The sequence below is a fragment of the Candida tropicalis genome (assembly GCF_000006335.3).
Source record: "Candida tropicalis MYA-3404 genomic scaffold supercont3.2, whole genome shotgun sequence".
NCBI classification, from domain to species: domain Eukaryota; kingdom Fungi; phylum Ascomycota; class Pichiomycetes; order Serinales; family Debaryomycetaceae; genus Candida; species Candida tropicalis.
This window is the reverse complement of record NW_003020049.1, coordinates 1,117,674-1,142,358: the sequence shown is the minus strand read 5'-3', so window position 1 is coordinate 1,142,358 and position 24,685 is coordinate 1,117,674. Positions and strand designations below refer to the sequence as shown.

General features: G+C 33.6%; 10 protein-coding genes across 10 annotated transcripts; 2 read left to right on the top strand and 8 right to left on the bottom strand. All coding sequences in view use genetic code 12, as the record gives it.

Annotated features, from left to right (window-relative positions):
- Positions 1–76: 76 nt before the first annotated feature.
- On the bottom strand, positions 77–3,652 carry CTRG_01597 (DNA-binding ATPase; the record flags this gene model as incomplete). The annotated part of the gene is made up of 1 exon (XM_002547245.1): positions 77–3,652. One exon carries the CDS (start codon positions 3,650–3,652, stop codon positions 77–79), a length of 3,576 nt encoding a protein of 1,191 aa, XP_002547291.1.
- Positions 3,653–4,822: 1,170 nt separating this feature from the next.
- CTRG_01596 (uncharacterized protein) lies at positions 4,823–5,623 on the bottom strand (the record flags this gene model as incomplete). The annotated part of the gene is made up of 1 exon (XM_002547244.1): positions 4,823–5,623. One exon carries the CDS (start codon positions 5,621–5,623, stop codon positions 4,823–4,825), a length of 801 nt encoding a protein of 266 aa, XP_002547290.1.
- A 126-nt stretch (positions 5,624–5,749) lies between these two features.
- On the bottom strand, positions 5,750–6,799 carry CTRG_01595 (uncharacterized protein; the record flags this gene model as incomplete). Its single annotated transcript, XM_002547243.1, has 1 exon — positions 5,750–6,799. The coding sequence occupies one exon, from the start codon at positions 6,797–6,799 to the stop codon at positions 5,750–5,752; it is 1,050 nt and encodes a 349-aa protein (XP_002547289.1).
- Positions 6,800–7,327: 528 nt separating this feature from the next.
- Positions 7,328–8,614, bottom strand: LYS22 (Lys22p; the record flags this gene model as incomplete). The annotated part of the gene is made up of 1 exon (XM_002547242.1): positions 7,328–8,614. The coding sequence occupies one exon, from the start codon at positions 8,612–8,614 to the stop codon at positions 7,328–7,330; it is 1,287 nt and encodes a 428-aa protein (XP_002547288.1).
- A 1,146-nt stretch (positions 8,615–9,760) lies between these two features.
- On the bottom strand, positions 9,761–10,924 carry CTRG_01593 (uncharacterized protein; the record flags this gene model as incomplete). Its single annotated transcript, XM_002547241.1, has 1 exon — positions 9,761–10,924. One exon carries the CDS (start codon positions 10,922–10,924, stop codon positions 9,761–9,763), a length of 1,164 nt encoding a protein of 387 aa, XP_002547287.1.
- A 2,211-nt stretch (positions 10,925–13,135) lies between these two features.
- Positions 13,136–13,867, bottom strand: CTRG_01592 (uncharacterized protein; the record flags this gene model as incomplete). The annotated part of the gene is made up of 1 exon (XM_002547240.1): positions 13,136–13,867. The coding sequence occupies one exon, from the start codon at positions 13,865–13,867 to the stop codon at positions 13,136–13,138; it is 732 nt and encodes a 243-aa protein (XP_002547286.1).
- A 1,227-nt stretch (positions 13,868–15,094) lies between these two features.
- CTRG_01591 (tetrahydrofolate synthase) lies at positions 15,095–16,645 on the top strand (the record flags this gene model as incomplete). Its single annotated transcript, XM_002547239.1, has 1 exon — positions 15,095–16,645. One exon carries the CDS (start codon positions 15,095–15,097, stop codon positions 16,643–16,645), a length of 1,551 nt encoding a protein of 516 aa, XP_002547285.1.
- A 130-nt stretch (positions 16,646–16,775) lies between these two features.
- CTRG_01590 (uncharacterized protein) lies at positions 16,776–18,014 on the bottom strand (the record flags this gene model as incomplete). Its single annotated transcript, XM_002547238.1, has 1 exon — positions 16,776–18,014. One exon carries the CDS (start codon positions 18,012–18,014, stop codon positions 16,776–16,778), a length of 1,239 nt encoding a protein of 412 aa, XP_002547284.1.
- Positions 18,015–18,311: 297 nt separating this feature from the next.
- CTRG_01589 (non-specific serine/threonine protein kinase) lies at positions 18,312–21,230 on the bottom strand (the record flags this gene model as incomplete). Its single annotated transcript, XM_002547237.1, has 1 exon — positions 18,312–21,230. One exon carries the CDS (start codon positions 21,228–21,230, stop codon positions 18,312–18,314), a length of 2,919 nt encoding a protein of 972 aa, XP_002547283.1.
- An 812-nt stretch (positions 21,231–22,042) lies between these two features.
- On the top strand, positions 22,043–24,259 carry SUV3 (ATP-dependent RNA helicase; the record flags this gene model as incomplete). Its single annotated transcript, XM_002547236.1, has 1 exon — positions 22,043–24,259. One exon carries the CDS (start codon positions 22,043–22,045, stop codon positions 24,257–24,259), a length of 2,217 nt encoding a protein of 738 aa, XP_002547282.1.
- Positions 24,260–24,685: the final 426 nt, after the last annotated feature.

Sequence of the window (24,685 nt, the reverse complement as noted above, 5' to 3'; positions counted from 1 at the left end):
TGAAATATGATAAATTGTTTCCATAGCACTGTCCTTTCTTAACAACCACTTGCAATTTTCAACATGGTAAACAGAATTAACCAAAAAGGTGGAATGCTTTAGTCGGGAACACCGAACCAATTGTTGCCAAACATTTTGCAGTAGAGTATCTGAAAACTGAATATTCGGATTGCAATCCAGGTAACAACAATTCCAAATTATCTGTGATATCAGGATACAATGACTTGTCCATTTTTGGCAACAAGGCACGCACGATCCCCAAAGCATCAATCACACTTTGACCTTTCATTTCATCCAGGGCAACTTCTTCAGTATTAGCCAATAATTTCAATGGTTCAATCATTAATTCTTTCAATTTAGGAACTTCGACAAATAATTGGGATTTATAGAGGAGCAATAATTGTTCCAATGCCATCAAAGCACCATTTCTTTTAACTCTTGCTTCACGAACAGCTTTCTCATGAGCTGCAATATCTGCAGGATCAAGTTGTGCTTCCTCCTTTCTCAATGATAAAATATTATCCTTGTAAATGACATTATGATGGAATTCTGGAACTTCAGAAGTGTCAACACACAAAAATGCACACAAGTTTTTAACAATCTTGTCAACTGCACCTTTTTTACCAGATTTATTAAGCAATTCAACTAATTTGGCAACAGAACAAACAGATCTTTTTTGTAAGACCAATGTCTCTTCCAGTTTGACACTTTCCATTAATGACTTGATAATTGGGTTAAGTTTTTTAGGTACTCCTGTCAAAGCCAAGCTTGCAGCCGCATAACCAGCTAATATACTGTTTGTTCTTGATGCCAATACTGAACGAGATTCTTCTATAGCTATTTGTATTCTATGTTTGGTATCTTCAAGAGCTTGATTTGCTGACATTCTATGACTTGCGGATAAATGTTTCTTTAACTTATCAAAAGTTTCATGAACTATCTTTTCAGCATTTTCAAGTCCAAATGCACCAGGACCAGCTTCGGCTTCTCCTTGAATAACAACAGGCATTTGTGGAATCTTGGAAGAAGAAATCTTCGCAGTATTTATAAAAACATCAAACAACTGCAAGCATGCTGTTCTGACAGATTTCAAAGTAGGAACCAATTCTCTAAATGCAGGCAATGATTCTGGTTTTTGCAAGACATTAGTTAGTGGCTCAGCTAATAATTCAACAACTTTGGCTGGTATTTCTATTGATCTTTCATGTAATGCATTTGCGTACTCTTCTATAACAAAAGATGCCAATAATCTAGAAGTAGCATGACACGATTTCAAGTAACCTAATAATGCTTCGAAAATTTTTAATAATTTGTCTTCGGTGGTAATGTATGACAATGTCTTACCAAAGGCAGTGGCAGCCGCGCATCTCATACCAATCAACTTATCGTAACCAATCAACAGCACATCACCTTTATAAATTGGGGAATCAATATTAACTTTCAAATCTTCAATAGGGATATCACTGACTGGTTCTTCCGATTTACGTTTCTTACCACGACGATCATCATCTTTTAATGGTCCCAACATTTCACCCGATGGTCTCATAATTAACTCAGTACTCATGTAATAATTGTGTCTTGAAATACCAATTGGCGTCATTGTCAATGTCAATAGAGCCTGTGATTGCTTGGTGAAAACAGTATCCATATTTGTTTTAGTATGATTCATTTCCAACAAGAACTTGTTGTATACTTGAATGGATAGTTGCAAAACATCTGGTTTCTGTTCCACCAACAAGTTCTGAAAGATCAATCTCAACGCTTTAGCGGTGATCCAAGTTTTTGTAGTATTGTCTTCAATATTTAAGAATTCCAAGATGGTTCTTAACACAGCTTTTCTCACATTTGTAATAGAATGTCTCAAAAATGGAAACAATCTTGGCACTAAATTTTCAAATGAGTTGGATTTATCCTCAGTAGCACCTTGCTGCATAATTTCAATAACTTCTTTATGACTACACAACTTGGCCAACAAATCCATAACAGAACCAATGGAAGCAGATAAATCATCGCGCAAGTTGACCAAACAGTCCCAAATGACTGACAATAAAGTGGCGACAACATTCTTTCTCGTGGTGACAAACTGTTCTGCAATCGGGCTTAATGTCAAAGCAGCAACTGATTGAACATCATCATCACTTTCTTTCAACCCGCTCAACACCATGTCAACCACGTCATCAAACATATATGGATTGCTTAATAAGATATCCGTTCTGACACTAACAAGATATCTGACACCAAGTATACCACCATGTTTAGCTTCCCAGCATTTTGGAACAAGATCTTTCTGTAGAACCATAGAGTTCAAACAATCAAAAACTTTCAAGACGGTTTCTTCATTCAAATGAATTAATAACGCAGCTAGTGTTTGCGCACCAGATTCACGAACAGGAGCAACAACAGTATCGGAAACATAATCACCGAATCTATCAAGAACAAATAAAACACAAAGACGAACAGCTAAATCTTCAAGAGTTGCAGCATTATTTCTATTATTCTCTTCTAAACTCTTATTCATCACTCTACCTGCACCACCTCCATGTTTTTTGACTAATTCTCTCAAACCCAATGCAGCCCCATGTCGTATTTCCCACTTGTCATCGAACAAGTCAGCTAATAACAATTCATACACCCCTTGGAATTGCCATATTAGACCTGCGACTTTTGCATGTTGCGACAAGATTGGTGACAATTCAGCGACTTTAGCTTCAACAACCAATTTTTCACCACCTTGTTGAGATGTAACATCAAACTGTGGGTTTGAGTCCTTTCCATTTTTACTATTATCGTCAATATCCATACCTTCTCCATTCTCAATCATTTTTCTAGAAATAGAACTTTGAGAAATATCAACTGAGCGTACTTTGTTAGCACCATGTTTGGCATTTGCTTTAGCTCTTCTTTTTTGCATAGCCTTTAATCTAGCACTCGATACTGGTTTACTTGGGGTTTCATTTGGATTTGGTGTAGGTGATAATGATTTTGATTTTGATTCTGCTTCTTGCTTGAGTCCCGGCTCCTGTTTGATACCTGGTTCTTGTTTTAATGTAGGTACAGGTGTTTGACCGTCTTTTTCATCTGGGGTAGTTTGCTTATCTGGCTTCTCATTGGGTATAACACTACTTCTGTGTCTTTTAATTCTACCAATCAATGTAACATCGTTGGTATAATCCTCTATGCAATTGTCATCGGCTTTAGAAGCCAAAAATTTTGTTCCACATTTGATCAATTCATGCAAACTAAAAGCATCAAAACTGACTAAATTTGATAAATTATCATCCATTTTCTTTAATTCTTCTTCTCGTTCTTTCTTAATAACAATTTCATCATCTTCAACTTCTTTCTTAATAATTGGATCACTTTGTTCTTCTCTTTTAAGCAAATCATCCTCCTCTTTTTCTTGTTTTAGTAGGGTTTCAGAATTTGGGTCCCATAACTCAGCATTATTTACAATTCCACCAAATGCTCTTGCGGCCGCAATTCTGGTTTCCCATTTTGGTGATTTCAAAAATGGATAGACTCTTCCCAATAGACTCAATATATCTTCAGGGTGGGCTTTAGCTAGATCGGACAATTGATCAGCAGCTGTGTTTCTAATAAAAGGTGTAGATCCTGTTTCTAATAAAACGACTAATCGATCTAATCTTGACATCTTGTAGAAATATGAGTGTGTGTGGTTGTAAAAAAAAAATAAATTAAATTCCAATAAACTGTATATAAACAAGCGACACGCGGTGGATTATGTAAGTCGTGAAATACTTGTATACTTTTCTATAATGATAGTCGTGCACCGTGTTGAAGTGTCTGCGTGTGAGAATCAATTTTTCTTTTTTGTTTATTGTGGGTGAAATGATTTTTGAGGAGATGGGAAATTTTAATCAGTATTTATATTCACTTGAAACATCAGTTCAACAACAGAAAGAGAGTGAGCGATGCACAGAAAAAAAAAGTGCAAAAAAAAAAAATACACGCGCGACAATTTTTCTTTTTTTTTTAGTTTGTATTTCCTTCTCTTTTTTTTTGTTTCTTCTATTTCAAATGAATTTGCCCACGTACCAATCGAATAACCACAAAAGGGGTGGGAATCAAGAGTAATGTAGTCCTCGAAGGCGTGTGGAGTTAGGTAAATATATTGTACATTCTATATGTCTCTTTAAATGCATGGGGGAAATTATATCAATATCATGCAAAAGATCTTATGATGCCAATGATTAGGTCCTCACGTATATTTTCTCCTATTAACTTATTCTACCCAATAATACACACCCTTTTTTTTTTGACAACCCTTTGAAAGCCAATGGATACACCCATACTCATATCCATAAGAATTAAAAAAAGAAGCGTTGCTTATCTTTTTTTTTGCCTTCAACATCTTCGTGTTACAATTTACATGAATTGAAAGTAAAGTTTTTTTTTTATGGTTTATGATAAACTTTTACTTGGGTGTTCATTGTTTTGTTAGAGGAAAGATCAACATAGAACAGGATGTCGGACAACATACTTGAATAATCTCATTTTTTTTTGCTTTTCAAATTTATGATAATGGGTCAATTTCAGATTAAATACCAGTTTATAATCTTGCCATTCCATCGACAAAAAGAAAAGTGAACACTCATCAATGTTACACTCCACCCAGCCCCTTTTTTGTTTACGACAAACCCCATAGGAATCAAAATCTCCGGGCAAAAAGAAAAATTGCTATTGGAATAATGATGGAATATTGATTTTTTGTTTTTTGTTTATTTTGGTCAGTCCTATACACATCATCGGTAATGTTTATTTTTTACTTCTTAATAGAACCTACTTACAATTTCGTATATCATTAAGTGAACTTCTTTTCTCTGGAAGCTCTTGCTTCTTGTTTCTTGGATTCAACATCATCTCTTGTGGCATTATAATGGATGTTAGTATCTTGATTCATTGGATTTTCTGGAGATTTTTGGAATTCTTTGAAAAGCAAGTTTTTAATTTGATTCAATCTTAAACCAGGGTTTTCCTTTCTCATTTCTGGCAATCTCTTTTCTTCGTATGCATTATAAGCGGCCTTGACTCTTCTTTCTGGATGTCTATCAATATCTTTATTACTGACACCACCACCAGTACTGGTCAATGCCAATGCTTCCAAGGCACTATCAAGACCGGATGCACTTAATTCAGGGATATCCTTATTGAAGTCCAAGAAATCATCAATCTTACCAGCTCTTCTTTGGGCAACCTTTTCAGCACCTCTGTTCTTAGCTTTCACTGGTTTGGAAGGCATGCTTGCTTCTTCAGCAGCTAATAATGCATCACGTTCGGCTTTCTTACGAGCAGCTTCTTCTTTCTTAAATTGTTCTTCTTCTTTCTTCTTATTACCTTTTTTAGATCCTTGTTCCCATTTGGAGGCTTCTTCGTTTTCTAATTGATCCAAGGCTTCTTGTTTCTTTTTGGCTGCTTGTTCAGCTTTACGGGCATTTCCAGCTGCTTTCTTTGAGTTTTCTCCTGAGTTTTTCTTTGCCATTGTTGTTATGTAATTTGATGTGACGTGATGTGTAGAAGAAGAAAAAGTAGTATAAGCTAGTGTTGCCAGGTTTTTTTTTTCAGATTTTTTTTTTTTTTTATTTGGTGTCGGCCGATCGTTCATCGATATTGCCAATTATGCGAACTATGGAAAAGGGTTGCATGATTAAAATATCAAGAGATTATAGAATAGTACAGAAAAAAAAAAATCGAACATGAAACAGATATTTTCATTTGTGTATTGAGATCTTTATAACTTATTAGGTCTAAATACAACTCTGCCGGTGATTTTACCCTTGTCTAAATCATCAAGATATTTCGGTAATGAATTAAAATCCGCAACATGAACATTTGGCTTAATCAAACCTTTTGCAACCCATTTCATACATTCAATTTGTTCAGCAGAACTACCACCAAAATTAAAAATGATTTCAACTTCACGTATACCTAACTTGTAATTTGGAATAAACAATTTCGATCTTCCTAAACCAATCATCAATATCTTACCTCTTGATTTAATGTACTTGTCAGACACATTAAAAGTTGGTTGAATTCCAACAACATCAAAAATCAAATCAAATGACATTGGTTCGTGACTGGATTTACCTAAATCAGTATAATATTCACTAGCACCATATTCCAAAGCCAATTTTTCAAGTTCTGGTTTAACATCAGTGGCCACAACATAACAATTATAGTTTTTCAATATCTGAATAGCATTCAAACCCAATCCACCACAACCCTGAACCAAAACTTTAGTAGTTGGCAGTAATAAATGTTGAACTTTCTGAATTGCATGGAATGGTGTTAATACTGAATCTGTAGACACAGCAGCTTGCTCAAAAGTAACACCATCAGGAATAGGTAACAATGTACGTAAATTTTTAATCAACAAATATTGTTGAAATCCACCATCTTCATTCAATCCATAAGCTTGATTAGATGCATCACATCTACCATCATGACCTTGACGACAACTTTCACAAGAACCACATGCTTGTGCAATGGTTAATGCAAATTTTCCCCCTTTTTTATATACTGGATGATTACTCAAATTTGAACCAACTTGACTGATTTGACCAGCAATTTCATGCCCCATGACAAATTTAGTAGCAGTTTTTAAAGGTGGTAAACTTTCAATTGGTCCCCCAATTAATGTATGTGGATCAGAAAGACATAATCCAGCTGCTTCAATTTTTAATAATACTTCATTTGGACCAGGAGTCGGAATGGCAATATTGGTGAATTTTTGAATAGTCTTGTGGCCCGCTACGTAACCAAAACCTTGTTGGGTAGGCATTTTAATTTGTGTTGTTGAATATATAAATATTGAATTTGAAGGAGATTCATGTCTATATTTATACTTGGAAGATTGTTCTTCGATCCATAAGAATTGTGGGGAATATAGAGAGGGGGACAGCTGAGCGGATTATTTTTTTTTGGGTAAGGTGTTGATTGAGTGAACGGATTTATTTTTAATTTTCCATGTTTGCATCCATCATCGTTTAGAATTAGGGGGGAATTGTTACCACCGAAGGTATCTTCCTTCTTTTAACTACATCAATACTATTCGGAGACAAATATTCTATTATAATTAGGAAAAAAAGTATACTACTATACATAAAGTGAAAAAAAAACAGAAAAGTTACCATAGGCAAAATTAATGAATAAATAACGAACTGAAAGATATAAAAAAGCAAAAACACAACTGGAAACCAAATATAACCTAATGAACTTTTCTTTTTTAATTATTTTGCCTGTTTAATCATTTATAGAATCATGAAAATATAAAATGTAATTGTGGGGAGGAGATAAGGTGGGAAGGCTCTTATACTTTTTGTTTTTTAGCAGATGGTTCTTCGGCAGCTTCTTGCTCAGCAACATCTTCTTCTTTACCATTACTTACTGGTTTCAAAAGTGGAGTATTAGCTGTACTTTGTTCAGCATGGAAATCTTTAATAATAGAATCAACATCATCAATGTTTAATTGTCTAACATCACCCAATTTTTTAATTTTATTAGTAACATCTTTAACTTGATCATCAGTCAAGTGCAAGTTCAATTGTTCAACTCTTGATTTAATAGCATTCCAACCAGTCAATCTGTTGGCGAAATGAATATATCTAGTCAAACCGAAATCATTTGGATTCAAAATTTCATATGTGGATGGGTTAGCCAAGATAGCTTTAGCATGGATACCAGCTTTATGGGTGAAAGCACAGAAACCAGTGATTGGATTGTTAAATGGAATGTTAATTTGAACGGCATCAGCAACCAAGTTTTCCAAGTCTCTCAATTTGTGTAATTTATATTTGGACAAGACATAATCACGATCAGCAGTGATCATTCTAGCCATCAAGGCACCTAAAGGTGTAATACCATTTCTTTCACCAATACCCAAAACACTGACATCAATCAATTTAGCACCAGCTTCCAAAGCAGTGTAAGCATTGGCAATGGCACAACCAGTATCGTTATGGAAATGACATTCAATATCACAAGAAACAACAGATTTTAAAGTTTTAACCAATTCGTAAACTTGTCTTGGGTTAGCACAACCAACGGTATCAGCAATACCAACTCTGTTGACACCAATTTTGTCAACAGTACGGTAAATGTTCAACAAATCAACAATATCGGATCTAAAAGAATCTTCAGATGAGAATCTAATTTCAATACCTTTGGATTTGACAAATTCAATAACTTCAATGGCACTTTGAGCAATATAGTTCATATCTTTACCATGAGAATATTGTCTCAAGAATTGAGAAGTACCAATGACAACATCAACACCATCGACACCGGTTTCAACGGCAACTCTAGCATCATCCATATGACATCTAATGTGAGTTAAAATTTTGGCTTTTAAACCCAATTTACAAATGGCTTCACAATCTCTTCTTGATTGTTCAGAAGCAACAGGGGAAGTCAATTCAATGTAATCAACACCGAAATCATCCAAAGCTTTAGCAATTTCGATTTTCTTTTCAGTGGTGAAGAAAGCATTGGCAAATTGCTCACCTTCTCTTAAAGTTGATTCGATAACTTCGAATTTGTTAACGTTGGATAAGAAATCAGATGGGTTTGGACCGTATGGATTAGAAGGAACAGACATGATTGTAGATAGTAATATGAAATTAAGAAATAATTATTAATGATGAAAAGAAAAAGAAGAAGAAAAAAGGAAAAGTAAAAAATAAAAAAAAAAACCAAAATTCAGAATAAAGTTGATCTTTAAATAATGCTGTGAAAATTGTGAAAATTTTTCTTTCCAGCTATTATTCCTCCCCTCATAATATGTGAGTAATTGTGGGATGTGAAATGAAAATGTTTACCGCGCGGTATAGGAGCAAGCAGGAGAGGACCCAGGCGATAACGAATTGCTGCTAATTTTGTGCGACACACACTCCGATAAAAATTTTTTTTTTTTTCTAGTTTGCCATTTTTGTACTATGGTTCTATTATGACTCATATTTTACCACTATGATATTTTATATAACCAAACACATTTCTTCCTATGAGAAGAGAAGAAAATTTTTTTTCCCCCAGCCAATGTCACGTGCACAATAAATGAATAATTCTACTTTGTTCAATTGGCCACACTGTCTTGCAAAAAAGGAGATCAACGTATTGTAATTCTATTACTCTAACAAATGAACAATGGCTAATTTAGTCATTATTGTATGTGTGTATCAAACTTGTTATTTTATTACTCATATAAAAAAAATGTCTTCAAATTGCCCCAAGTTCAAGTATTGCGTCATCATTGTAATGAGAATTGGTTGCCAAAAACAGAAAGAGATTTTTTTCTTCTTTACTTTCAATTACGGCACTCCACGAATTTACTCATCTTTTCAGACGGTGAATGCAATAGAAAAAAAAAAGATAACTCCGGCGCAGCGGTTGCGGATTGACAGGACTAAACTAAATCAAGAACACCATCAGCAAACGGTAATATCATCTAAAAACACTAACTGAGACCGAATATGCTCCTGCTTAATCCACTTGTGCATAGATAATTGATTTGTCGCAAAAAAAAATATAACACGCTTAAAATACTAAACACTAATAAGTATAAAGATATATAAAACAAATTTACTGACTAACAAAAATAATAATAATCAAAAGAGAAGAGTGCTGTAGAATACTTATGTACAAACAGCCTCCTCTTTTAATTTGTTCTTTGAATATTTTATCATTTTAAAAATAACAGAAAAACACAATCAATATGTTTCACCCAAAAGGATAACCAACTTTACTTCTAAACTTCAATAGATACCATCTTGACAAATCTATACATCTCTTCTTTCATTCTAATAACCTCAATATTCTTGATATTCAATTTACCATTCATTCTATCAACGATAGATTTCACGATAGTATTGATTTCTTGGTTCTTCATCCCGGTGATGCTCTCCCAGTTCAAAACGTATTTGTTTTTGAGAACTCTATTTTCTTTAATTATAGCCAATTTGAAACAGCCAATAATCAATTTCTTCAACTCAAATCCCATATCATTATAATTGACAAAATTATTAGTTTGATTCAAGTATCTCAACAAATAAATAATATCCATATATCTAAACAAGTAAATAACAGCTTTCAAAAAAACAGGTAATGTTAATCTTAATCTACTGGTCAATAATAATAAGAACTTGTCTAATGGTAATTCATTTGGTTTTTGATTTCTTGGGGATTCTGGTGGGAAGGAATTTTGAATCTTGGCAGTAACGTATTTGACAATAATTGTCATAATCTGAGTTTGTTCAAGTTTACGTTCAGCCGGAGAAAGTTCCTTGGAAGATGATGCGGTTGCTAAAGTGGTCGAAGATTGTTTGACAGATTTAGTGACATCTTCAATTGTTAAAGTTGGTTGAGAACGAGCTTTGGCAGTTCGTTTAACCTTTTGGACATCTTGATGAACCACTGGCGTTGGATGATGAAGTTGAGCAGACTGCAGCTGCGCTTCATTCAGTTGTTGTTGTTGTTGTTGTTGTTGCGCTGATGATGTTCCACGTTCGGATAAATTACTTGGAATGGTAGTAGGGGTTGGTTGCAAAGATCTTTGTTTTTTCCACCCATGACTGGACTCTTTATTCATAACAGATGATTCGATATCTTCATCATCAGATACTAATGATGGAATATTGATAAACTCGCTAAAGTCATCCTTCAAATCCTCGTTATTTTGTACAGTCATGATGTCCAAAGATGACTCATATGAAAAGTCACTTTTGCCACCATTCTTATGGTTTCTACCTGCTTCCAAGAAAATAAATTGCGAAATATTACTCAAATCAGTGTCAACTGTTGCTTTGGTGGTAGAAAGGTTATGACTGGTGGCGGCATGAACACCACCATCATTATTGTTGCCAGTGGTTGAAGCCATATCGTGAATATTCTTATAAATATTGTCATTAATCATGTTTGCTCTTTTTCAATCACTAAATGAGAAACACAATCTAAATAAGGATACAAAAATAATTCAAAATAATAGACTTCTGTTTTCAAGTATTCAAATCAAATTCAGTAATAAATAATGATTAATCAAATCACCTTGATTAAATAAAAAAAAAATCCTTCTAATAATAATAGTAAATAAAAATGTATATGTGAATGGGTGTCGGTTCTTTCCTTGAACAAACTATCACACACAATCGATATAAGAATTAAATAAATTAAACCGTTTCAAAAATAAAAAAAACTCACTCCAAATATAAAATACAATAAGGGTACCTAAAAAATCCAGATCAAATAATACAGATATAAATATATATATATAAAAAAACTCACTAACTTAACTTGCCAGAATATACACTTAAATGATAAGGGTAAAGCACATTGTTGAAATTCTCTGGGTAATCAAAAATAATAATAAAATAAACTAAACGTAGTAAGTAAAAATAACTTTCATAAAATGTTTCTTAGGTTGAACTGGATTGGAATATACTAAACTTGAAGTGTATTAATCTATTTGGACTGGATTGTCTGGAATAGAGTGATGGATAATAGGTTGGTAAGTAATTTGAGATTCCTTATTTACTCTTCTGTATTTTTTTTTTTCTTCCTTTTCTTTTTTCCTCAATTGCTTGTAAATTTTTTTTTTCCCTCTCACTTTCAGTGTCACTCCCTTACTCACATTACGGAAAATGACTCACTTAAGGAAAAATAAAAAAAAAAAATTTGTGCACATCATTTCGGTTGTCCAATAACACAAAAGCCAATCACAGAACAAATAAAAATGAAAAAAAAGAAATTAAAAGTAGTCATTCCAATTATTGGTTTGTGGGTCCATAAAGTAGTGTACATTGCAACAAAATGTATCATGATGTTAATTTGTAAACCCTAACGAATAATAACGTGGTTGCAAAAACAACAACAAAAAAAAAGAGACATGGGACAACGGCATTAGAAGGTGTCAGCAGTGTCTGTAATAAAGATGATATAGCTTGATTAATATTGGGAGAAGTATGTATGAATGAGTGCTGGTACTATGAGAAACCCTGTTATGATTGAATTCTGTGTGCTGTGATTATACAACAAATGGATATCCAAAATGTACTTCAAACACCATAGTGAAAGAATAGTATAAAGAAAACATGCAATTGAATTGCAGTAAGTTGTTGTCTGATGATTCTTGAACCAAAAACTTTGCATCCAACCCCATATTCCAACTACCAACGACACGTGTCTAAACTGACAACCAACAACAATGTCATGGTTGCAATTACAATTATTCATATGTATTCTGTCGCATCAATATGAATTTAGTTACGTTGACGCGTGATTGTAGGTATAGTGGACTATTACATATCGCCACTGCCATTGACATTGACACCAAAATAGCCCAGTGACTTACTGATACTAAAATAGCACACACGCAAAGGAGTTCATTACAATGATATACTGTAGTATGAATCTCGTTCAAGACATTGTATTTCTATTTGTGATAAAGCATGAACACATAGTGGCAAAGGCATTTTGAAAAATAACTGACACGCTACGCCACTAACCAAGCTGCATTGCCAAAATAGTGCAATTATCAACCAGACATTAAGTCCTAAACTCAGGGTGAAACAATTGACTCCAAATAAGACGTGTCAACATATGACTAACACGTAAAACCGTAAAAACATGAAATTCAAGGATGAAGTTCTGGGGAAAAAAAGAATATAGTTCTGGAAAAAAATTGGTTGTGAAAGAAAGAAAAAAAAAGGAGGGAAAATATAAATTCTATGATTGATAAATTCGCCGTGCGATATGCTTAAATGCAGGTGAAAAAAAAAAATCTAATTACGAATTTTGCAACCTATGCATATTCACGAGAATCTACAATTTAAGACTAGAAAAGGTGTGAAATAACTTTTATTATAAGCTAATGAAATATAAAGTTGAGCTCTAAACAACCGAAAGATTGAAAAAATTTTTGAATAAAACCATGAAACCCAAGAAGACCGAAAACAATATTTTTTATTTTTATTTTTATTTTTATTTTATTTTTTGGAATTGAAGATCACCTAGAATAAATTCAAGGCAGAGAAGAAATGAAAGAAGAACAAGCACCACTAAAATCATCACACCTGTAGTGACACATCATTAGCTAAATAACCCCAATAATAAGGGAAAAGCAATTTATTTACCATTTACCACCTTTCTTTCCCTTACCTTTTTTACCTTTCTTTGGTTCTGGAACGTAAACTGGTTCTGGAGGACATTCTTCTTCACATGGTTCTGGTGGACATTCTGGTTCATAAACTGGTTCTGGTGGACATTCTTCATCAATCAAAATAACAACAATTTCAACTTCTTTACATTTGGAGTCAATTGAAGCGTCGTATAACTTGTAAGTACCACAATCATCAACTGGACATTCCCAGAAATCAGTACAACCATTGAGAGCCAACAACAAGTAACCATCTTCTTTAACAATGGTCCAACCACAAGTGAATAAAGCATCAGGTTGAACTGGATTATCAAATTGGAATTGATGGTTAGCAACAATTTCACCAATACTATCACATTCATCCTTCAAGATAGTTTCACATAAAGTAAAAGTATCAACACAATCTGTTTTATCAATAGTACAGTAATCAACTGGAGTAGGTGGAATATAACCGCGTTTGTCCTTTTCACATTTGCAATCGACTACTTCACCATTATGTTCTAATTGACCATCTTCAAGTTCGAAAGCCAAATAGATTACATCACCATCACATTTTTCTTTGACACCTAAAGCAAACTCATAATCAACAGTTTCTAAACCAACCAACTTTGGCTTTGGTTTTGGCTTGTAGTATTTTGGTTTAGCAACACCAGCACTGACCATAGCAAATAAGGACAAAGACAAAGTAACAGCTGAAAATTTCATTTTTTGGTTTGATTTGATTGATTACTGAATAGAAGTGTATTCTGATGAGGTAGAAGGATTAAAATAAAAAAAAAAACTTGAAAAACTTGAAGAAATCAACGAATATTTATAGTTTTTGAATGTATAAAAGAAGTTCAAGGATGAGGATAAAGAATAAATACAAATACCATCCCTTATGGTGTTTTGTCTACAAGGGTGATCTTAATATTCGCAACTATTTGGATTGGAGAGTGTCTGGGGGTAAAAATATCTCTTGAAATCACAAAATCAAAAACAATAGGACCAATATGTAATTACACACTGTATTTTCAGTAACAGGTAGTCACACTTACAGTATTTCTTACACTTGGAGAACCAATATGATCTTTTAGATGCTGAAGTAGTGTTATATTTAGTATGGTTGTATTACAAATGAAATTTATCTAATGATTGGTATCAAAATCATACGAAAAACTAGTCAAATAGGTGAATCGACTGTTTGCAATCCTAGTGATTTAACCAGATGCTAGTATAATATAGTATACCATAAACCCATACGTTTCCATGTGTGTTCCAGAAAATTTGGAGTGACGCCTTTGTTCTGGTCAAGAGCTGAATTTGGTGCACATACCCTTGACACCAAACACATCATCTAAAGATGCTATCCTACTATACACATTTACTAACTACCTTTTATATAGCAATGTTGCATTAGTTCCTCTGAAGTAGAATCGTCTGGTAGTTTATCTCCAGATATCGAGGCTTAGACGAAAGATTAGGTGATGGTCGTAATAAAGAGAGAAATAAGCCTTCATAGTCAATGTGTGGCTAGTTGATCTCCTTTTTTTTTTATTTCGACAAGAAAAACAGAACAATAACATCAATTACCTATTCACAACACACCAGGTAGCATACCACGGGTTCAATACTGGCATGACCATACACATATTTGTTTCCATAATTAACCACCACATAATCTTGCCTTCAAAGGAAAGAAAATAAATCCCGCGCGTAGATCGTCTCCAAAATCCACACGGAACGAGTCAATAAAATGGAGAGACAGAGACAGAAACAGAGAGAGAATCTGTGTGCGGGTACAAGAAACAAAAAAAAAAAAAAAAAAATTCAAAAGCGGAAGACAAAAATTCATCTTACTCAATCTGTTTCAAGAGATATCAAGAATTTTGATTTACACAAATTCTTTTTCAAGGCAGTACATCTCCGCTTTAATTCTCCCACATCACACACATGAGTGAATCCGCTGATTCTAGTTCTATGAGACTCCCAATTAAACAACGTACTTACAAAGATGCAATTAATGCGTTAAACTCTTTGCAATCCAATTTTGCTTCGATTGAAGCGACAAAAAAATTGGGTCCAAATGTCGATCGTAATGCATTATCCATCAATGAAGTTTACGAGTTCACAAGAAGATTGGGATACAAACCTAGTGATTTCAATAAATTGAATATTATCCATGTTACTGGTACTAAAGGTAAAGGTTCCACTTGTGCCTTCACTGAATCAATATTGAAACAATACCAACCACATCAAATCTCCAAGATTGGGTTATATACTTCACCACATTTGAAATCAGTCAGAGAAAGAATTAGAATCAATGGTGAACCAATAGAGCAAGAGAAGTTTGCCAAGTATTTCTTTGAAGTTTGGGATAAATTGTCAAGTACTAAATCAGACCCTGAAAAATGGCCTACTTTGCAACCATGCGATCAAGTCAAGCCAATGTACTTTAAGTATTTAACTGTGTTATCATTTCATGTTTTCTTACAAGAGAAAGTAGATACTGCAATTTATGAAGTTGGTGTTGGAGGTACTTATGATTCAACTAATATTATTGATAAACCAACAGTTACTGGTATTTCAGCATTAGGTATCGATCATACATTTATGTTGGGAGATACCATCGAAAGCATCACTGAGAATAAAACAGGTATTTTCAAAAATGGATCACCAGCCTTTGTATCCAAACAATTGGAATATCCCCAATCTCACGAATTGGTTGAAAAGAGAGCCAAAGAATTAGGTGCTTCATCATTGGAATTTGTTGATACCAAGGATTTACCAGAGATTGAATTAGGATTATCTGGTGATTTCCAAAAACAAAATGCTGCATTGGCTATTAGATTAGCAAATTCTCATTTGAAATCAATTGGTGTTACTGAAGACTTACCAGAGTTTAATTCAGATGGAACAATCAAAAAGTTATCAGAAAAGTTTATCACTGGTTTGAAAGTTGTAGATTGGCCAGGAAGATGTCAAATTATTGAACACAATCCAGAAGGTATAACATGGAACATTGATGGTGCCCATACATTGGAATCAATCAATGCTTCATCAACATGGTTCAGAACAGAACAAGAAAAGTTAACTACACCAAATATTAAAAGAGCTTTATTGTTCAACCAACAAGGTAGAGAAAACTACATTGAATTGTTGGAAAAATTATACACTACTGTCTGTGGTGGATCATCGGATATTCAATTTGATGATGTTATATTTACCACCAATACAACATGGTCATCGGGTCAATACAATTCTGAATTGATTTCAAAAAACACTTCCGAAGATGCTGTTAAGAAGCTCGAAATTCAAAACAATTTAAGTGATGCTTGGGCTAAGTTGGATGGTGGTAAAGCCAATAGACATGTGTTTGCAGATATTGAAACTGCTGTTGAATTCTTGAAAAAGGAATCTAATGGTAACTTACAAGTATTTGTATGTGGATCATTACATTTAGTTGGTGGTTTCTTAGTTGTCCTTGATAATGAAAGAGATTAAAACAGATTTCGTCATTGTTGTACACTTTAAATTTTTTTTATTTTATATATATGTATATGTATAACCACTCTCAGCTGTATATAATTATATAACAAATTAGAAGAAATTAGAAACAGATAATTTGACCAATTTAATTAGTGTTATTGTTAACAATGTTTTCTCTAGCAGCTTTAACAATATCATTAATGTTGGCTAAAGAATTTTGCCATTGTTCCAAAGCCAATTTAACTTGAGCCCAATTTTTACTGTTATCTTCACCAGCAATTATGAATCTATTAACTCTAGTTAAATAGAAAGTTTCTTCAAGTTGGTTTAATTTACCTTCAATAACACCGGATTTAATAGCTTCAATTAAAATTTCTTCAAATTCTAAACTTGATTCAACATTTGGAATTTCATTATATTTGAAAACAACAGCATCATGATCAGATCCAGTAGTAGTAGAATCAGCGAAATATTTAGCTAATGCTAAAATCTTACTCTTGGAATTAATAAATTTACCTTGAGATGATAAATCAGATGGGATTTGATCAATTGAAATGATTTCACCATGAACATATTTTTTGAAAATAACAACCAAAGGTTCAGATTGATTAGTAGATAAAGATTTTGCAACATTATTATTAACCAAATATGAAACATCAACAACTTTAGAAGATAATGCACATTTAATCAATTTAATTAATTCTTCTTTAGATAAATTATTAGATTGAGTGAATGATTTAATGTAATTTAATGATTTTTGACTATATTCACCATCCAATTCAATGAAATCCCAGAAAAGAGATTTAATTTCATCTTCATTACTTTTACTTTCTTTCAACCAATTAATTAAATTAGAACCAATATTATCTTGAATTAAACTGAAATCAATTCCTGAAGTTTTAATAACTTTTAAAACATTCTTCAATACATAAACTCTAGTTTTAGATTCATTTGGTAACAAGTTGAAAATTGTACTCAAGATTGATAAAATAGAAGTTGATTTAATGGATCTTCTATCTCTTAATGATGGTGGTTGTTGAGGATTAGTTTCAAATAAAATTGAATAAACTGGTGAATCAACATTATTTAAAACTTCATCTTGACTAGAAAGTTTAGATAAAATATGAATCAACAAATAAAAAGTTGGTTCAAATTCTTTATCAGTTAATTTTTTCAAATTTTCACTAGTTGAAACTTTTAAAATTTCTTTATTTAAATCTTGTTTAATTTGAGTTGATAATTCTTGTTGATTCCATGAAGCTTCTGGTAATAATGATTTGATGGCGGTGGAGAAATCAGTAGTTTTGTTTATACTGTCAATAATTTGACTATATTCTCTAATAGAATCTTCCAATTCAGTATCCACTACTATAACAGAGGCCATTTTGTTTTTTGCTATTGGTTAATACTAGTTGTGGTTGTTGGAATAAGTTGGTGATGGGATTCTCTGACTTTAATGAAAAAAAAAAATACTGAAAGGAAAAAAAAAAAAAATTTTCCAAATGGGAATGCACTCCATGCAGGAATTCAAATATTTAGTCGTGTGAACAAGTACAAACGATTTTGCAACTTTTTTTTTTCTTAGAATCATATTGATTAATTCTTCACTATAATTCTACAAGACGACAAAAAATTAAATCACAATATATGTATATATGTATATATGAATAAGCAACACTTATTATATATTTTCTTCACCTTCTTCTTCTTCATTAATGACCGGTTGATAGATAGAAGATTTTGTAAATGCATTTGAAGTTCCAGCAGAACTAGTATTATTTCGAGGATTGACCCAATCTTCAACTTGCTTAGTATCCAGGTATGCTTTTGGTTGATAATGCCCATTAACTGCTGTAGTCATCATCTTTTTACTTGGTTTGTTACTAAACTTGAATCCAATTGGAGGAGATGGTGCACGATGGTACGAAAGTCTTGACGCATCAGTGCTATTAGTATTTGGTATATTATTATTATTATTATTAATGTTAATGTTAACGTGGTTGATATTATTGTTGTTGTTGATGTTGTTGCGATGGAGATTGGCTTCTGCAAAACTATGTGCAGTAGGTGTGAGGATATTAGCATTGCCATTAATCAAAGGCATGGTAGCAGAAGTTCTGATATTACGTCTCTTGATAAGATCAGGAGAAACAGGTCTACCTATAGGCATGTTATCATCACTCATGATATTGCTATACCTATTTGAATCCTCTGAAATATCTTCCGATGAATTGCTTCTTAATCGAGATAACGAATTCTTTCTCTTTAAAGCATTGCTACTAGGAGTAGAACCACCACCACCACCAGTTCCGGTTATTGATGAAGTTGTTAAAATAGATCCATCTGAGACATGACTTCTTCGATAACTTGGTCTTTTCTTTCCTGAAGGACGTGATTGACTTATCGCAGTTGATGCCGTGGTATTAGGATTTTGGGATCTTGTATCTTGTGAGGTATTAATACTCGATTCGTAAACATAGTCATCATAATCCTCATCCTCATCCATTGTGTCAGTTTCATCGAGAATATCCAATTCCGATTCTGACAACATAGTAGACATTTGACTTAATTTACTCAACTGACTGATTTGGGATATCATTGATGATGGCCTGGTTCTGGCAAATCTTGTGGTTTCACCGGATGGAGGGGTACGTGGTAATTCTTGATTGGATTCGGTAGGAATTGCTGGCTGGATTGGATCAGAATCTCTTCTAAGATCAAGCAATGGCGGTTGTGCCAAAGTTGGTTGAGGGTTAGCCACAGCAGTAGCGTTGCTGTCATTACATTCAAGTTGAAGTGATTCTGGGTTTTCATTCTGTCTCATGTTTATCTTTAATGGCATTTCGTCATCCGTATCTAACATCTTCTCATTGGTAGACTTACTGTGGTTGGATTTGGTACTATAACGAGAAATTGTGTCATCGATACTTTCTTCCTTGTTCTTCTTCCAAAACTGAAGCTTATTTAATATCTTACCACTTTTGTTGGATTTCTTACTGGCCTCTTTTTCTTCAGCGATAACAGCAGACAATCGTCTTTCATCGGGAACAAAGGACACTGTCCTACGTAAAGGAGCATTGACTTCAGTATTGGAAACTGATCCCAAGGTAGATAAATCCCTTGAGTTTCGCCTTGATCTAGGTGCTAACGTAACGTTTGTGGTGGTTGCTCTTGGAGACGGCACTTCAAAATTAAGACGGCTGGTTTGTGAAGATTTCGGCAGTTGAGGTGCAACTGGCACAGCTTCATTTCTATCAGTTGACTTTCTAGTGACAATTACCGAATTACGGTTAGAATTTTTTCCTGAAGCCAAACTCAAACTGGACATAATTCTTTCCAATGGTTGGGCACCCACCAAGGACTGGTCGGATAATGACAAAACACTCTTGACCCTTTTTCTGGATTTCCGAAGCGAATTCTTGGCTTCGTACAATTTCCTTTTTCTCTCCTTGTAATATCTCTTTTTCTTCTTTGAGAACTCTTGAGTAAGTAACAATTCATAAAATGCCGTTAACAGATTTATCTCATGATTATTTGCCGTAGCTTGCAATTCGTCAATATCAAAATCTATTCTTTGCAACTTTCTAAGCAAATCTCGTTCAATTTTAGATTCAAATGGTTGGTCAATGCTATTATAATGCTGGTTGATTGAGAGGATGGATTCTGTATCACCACCAGATCCACTTCCTCCAACTGTTCTTCTTGAATTCTTCTCCAAATGCTTGTTGTAGTTGTCAATTAAAAAAGACGAGTTCAATATTTCATTCAAGCTTGGTCTTTGGTTAGGATCCTTGTTTAACATCTTCAAAATCAACATGTTTACCTCCACTGGGACATGGTCGAAAACCATTGGCTCGTTGTGTATGATTTTTTGTTGGATTTTCATTTCATTGTCATCATCAAATGGCATCATCCCATTTAGCATTGTGTATAAGATTATTCCCATAGACCAAATATCAACAGCAAATCCTGAATATTTCTGCTGGCTTAATACTTCGGGAGCCATGTACACGGTAGTACCACATATAGTAGTTAAGAATTTCCTACTTTGAGGATTGAATTCTCTAATAAATCCAAAATCTGTAAGTTTAACAATTGACTTTTTATTATCGGCCAACAATATATTCTCCAATTTTAAATCTCGGTGACTCAAATTCAAAGAATGAACGTATTTAACAGCTAATACAATCTGGAAAAAGATGTTTCTGCACTCTTCCAACTCTAGTCTTTTTTTCTCATAAATATAATAGTATAACTCACCACCTTGACAGTACTCTAATGCTATCCAAAGATGATTCTCTGTTTTAATCACTTCATATAGACTGACGATATTTTTATGCTTCAATTGTTTATGATAATAAATTTCCCTTACTATATTTGGGTCGTCGATTCGTCCACATTTTAAAACAACATTGATGTTTAGCAATACATGAGTTGCTAGATAAGCCTTACCAAATGACCCTTCACCAATTTCTTTTATAATTTTATAATTCCCGATTTGACTTATTTTTGGTGAAGTTATTTCCAAATAGAAATCATTATACTGAGCCGCTAGTTGGGCCGTGTTATTAATAAATTTAGATGATCCAACTCCGTTCATTTATCCATATGGTATCTTGTTGATAAATTTAAGGGATATTGCCACTAAGGTTGTTAAAATAGGAAATAAGATGTCAAGTTGTATACAAAAATAATAGTTAACTTAGGAATACAACGAAAACAATACTACTGTAATCTCTCCTATCCTTTTGATGTTACGTTCTAATTTACTTGGGAAAAGAAAAAAATTACAAGCAAAAAAAAAAAAAAAAAAAATAATAGAAAGGTTCGGGTACGTGGACGATAATGTCAATGAGTTGTAGGATTGATTATGATATGTGAGATGATTGTGATCTAGGACTAACTAGAAAAAATGAACCCTTTTCAAGAATCTAACTTAAGCAATTGTTAATAAAACAAAGTTCTTGCTGTCTTTTGTAATTTCAAGTGATAGAGTTTTTTTGAATTAGCACGAAACTCAAATGGAAAAAAAAAAAAAAAAATTGTTCGATTCGTGTACAAAACACAAAAACCGAGTAAACTTTTACTGGGCTCAGTCATCCATCATCAGGTTAGGGCCACACTGGAACCAATTTCCTCTCGAGGAGGGAGTGGGGAGGCGGTCGACGCGCATTTATTAAAAATTGTAGACAATAAGAGAAAGAAAAATCTTACCTTACGCGGCACCCAGGGCCAGCCAACAATAATAATAAAAAGAAAAAACTGGCATTGTGTCGCACTAGCGGCTTTGGGTAAAATGCAGGAAAATACAGAGCAAGACGGAAAAAAAAAAAAAATCAGATTATCAAAAGATTCCTCGATGGATGGGATTGATAATAACTTGCTATTCAATAGAGACTAGACATACACAACATGTACCAGCGAATATTATACAGATCCCTACTATCTAAGGGAACGAAGAGTATATTATGCAGAACAACGAGGAATACAGTAGGTGTGATCCAATTTGCTCGAAATTTTTCACTTACATCGATCAGATCAAATATCAGCGAAGTATCTAACATACCAGAATTACAAACTACAACAACCGAAAATAAACCTGTAGTGGTAAAGGATAATGAAAGTTTGTTTCATAAACACTTTAAGAGAAATGTCAATAGTTATGCGAGCTCTGTGGGAATTGAAATGCTTGAAGGGACGATACCTGAACCATATGGAATTCTTAATAACCAAACTGATGAGGAAAAGAAGAAACTTGTGGAGAAATTTCGCAAGACCCTTGTTCAAATTGCTAATGATTTAGAAATACAAAAGAACTTCTTGAATACAAAAATCACCATTAATGATTTTGTTAATCCTACATACTCAAAATTAATGAGATTAGTATATCTCATCGAGAATGAAACAGTGCCAAAGAATTTGTTAGATATTTTTGGTATCAAAACCAATAATGAACTCATTACAAGAATACTTTCACATTTGTTACATCAAGATTTTCTTAAGGAAAAAATAGCTAAAGTTTCATATCAATCTTCGACGATAGATATTTCAGTACCTGCTGAATGGTTTCCAGAAGCTAGAAAAATGAAAAGAAAAATAGTTATGCATGTTGGTCCAACCAATAGTGGGAAAACATATAATTCATTAGTGAAATTATCAAAAAGTAAAACAGGTTATTATGCTGGACCATTGAGATTATTGGCTAGAGAAGTTTACGAAAGATTTAACGATCAAGGTGTTGGTTGTAATTTGATCACTGGGGAAGAAATTGTCCCATTTATTGATGAACATGGTAAAATTAGTGGATTGGCATCTGGTACCATTGAAATGATTCCATTGCATAGAAAAATGGATCTTTGTGTCATTGATGAAATCCAAATGATTGCTGATTCAAGAAGGGGTTCAGTTTGGACAAATGCAGTATTGGGAGTTTTAGCACATGAAATACATCTTTGTGGTGAAGAAAGTGCAGTTCCATTGATTCAGAAAATTGTCGAAATCACTGGTGACGAGTTAGAAGTTAAACATTTTAAACGATTGGGTAAATTAACTGTTGAGAAAACCAGTACCAGATTGCTGCAGTTGAAGAAAGGTGACTGTTTAGTTGCCTTTTCCAAAAGAAAAATTATGGATTATAAATGTAGAATTGAACAAGAAAGTCGATTAAAAGTAGGTGTTGTTTACGGTGCATTACCACCTGAAATCAGATCTCAAGAAGCTGCCAAGTTCAACAGAGGAGAATATGATGTGTTGGTTGCATCTGATGCTGTTGGTATGGGTTTGAATTTGAAAATTAATCGTGTTGTTTTCAGTGGGATAAGTAAATATGACGGAAGTGTTGTAAAGAATTTGACGGTGCTGCAGGTGAAACAAATCGCAGGTAGAGCCGGGAGATACAGCAAAGATACTGGTTCTAAGGAAGGGTTTGTTACTGCTTTACAAAGATCAAGTTTGGTTTATATACAAGAATGTTTAAGAGAACCAGTGTCCTACTTGCAACAAGCATGTATCTGGCCAACTAATAACATTTGGAGAAACTACATGGTTAATGGACGTACTGACAAAGTACAATTATCAGATGTGTTACGATCATATTTCCTGACAATGTTAACTACCAGACATGGGTTATACTTTGTATCTGAATGGGACCAAAAGGTTGAATTATTGGATTTAATCAGTCTGGATAAACATTTATCGAGAATGAGTATTGATGATCAATTGACATTATGTGAAACACCCATAGGTTTGGCTAAAGCTAAAGGATCTCAAGTAATGTTACAAGCTGTACATGATTTCTTCAAAACCATTGTTGATCGAGATTGTAAATCCATTTTTGATTACAAGTTCTTAGATTTGGAGTTGATTTCCCAAAGAGCAGTAATTAACTCTGATCTCAATGTTACTTTGAAAAATGTGGATAACCTTGAAAATATGCACAAGATGTTATTGTTGTTCATGTGGTTGAGTCAACGTTTCCCAACATTATTTATTGATAAGGAAAGTGCTCTTGAAATGAAAGTTCTTGTGGAGAAGAGAATAACTGAGGAGTTGACAAACATTGAAAGACTCAACAAATTAGGAGGGAGAAGCTCAAATTCTTATCACAGACACAGAAACAATCGTTGTTGATGTATAAATATGTATCTATAAGCGATGCGTGTAAATAGTATTAGACAATCCTGTAGATAGAGCTAAGGGGTTTTTTTTTATAGACAATTGAAATTTAGAGTTAATTATTTTTCTTGATCAGTAGGAAGGTGGGGAGGAACAAAGAGATCTCCCCCACATTAATAATTATTATGGAGGGAATCATTTGCTCTGAGATGATATAATTAGATCCCCCAATTTTTGACAATTCGTGTACGTGCAATTTTTACTTTTTTATTCTTCCTCCACGCTCCCCACCTCCATGCCTAGAAATAATAGAGAGAAAGAAAAACAAATTAAAGTATATAAAGGTTACCCAATCAATGCAAGTGCCAAAAAAAAAAGAAATCAATCCAACATCGGAAAAAGCTGAAATTGTAATCAATTTCAACATTCACTCATAACTCA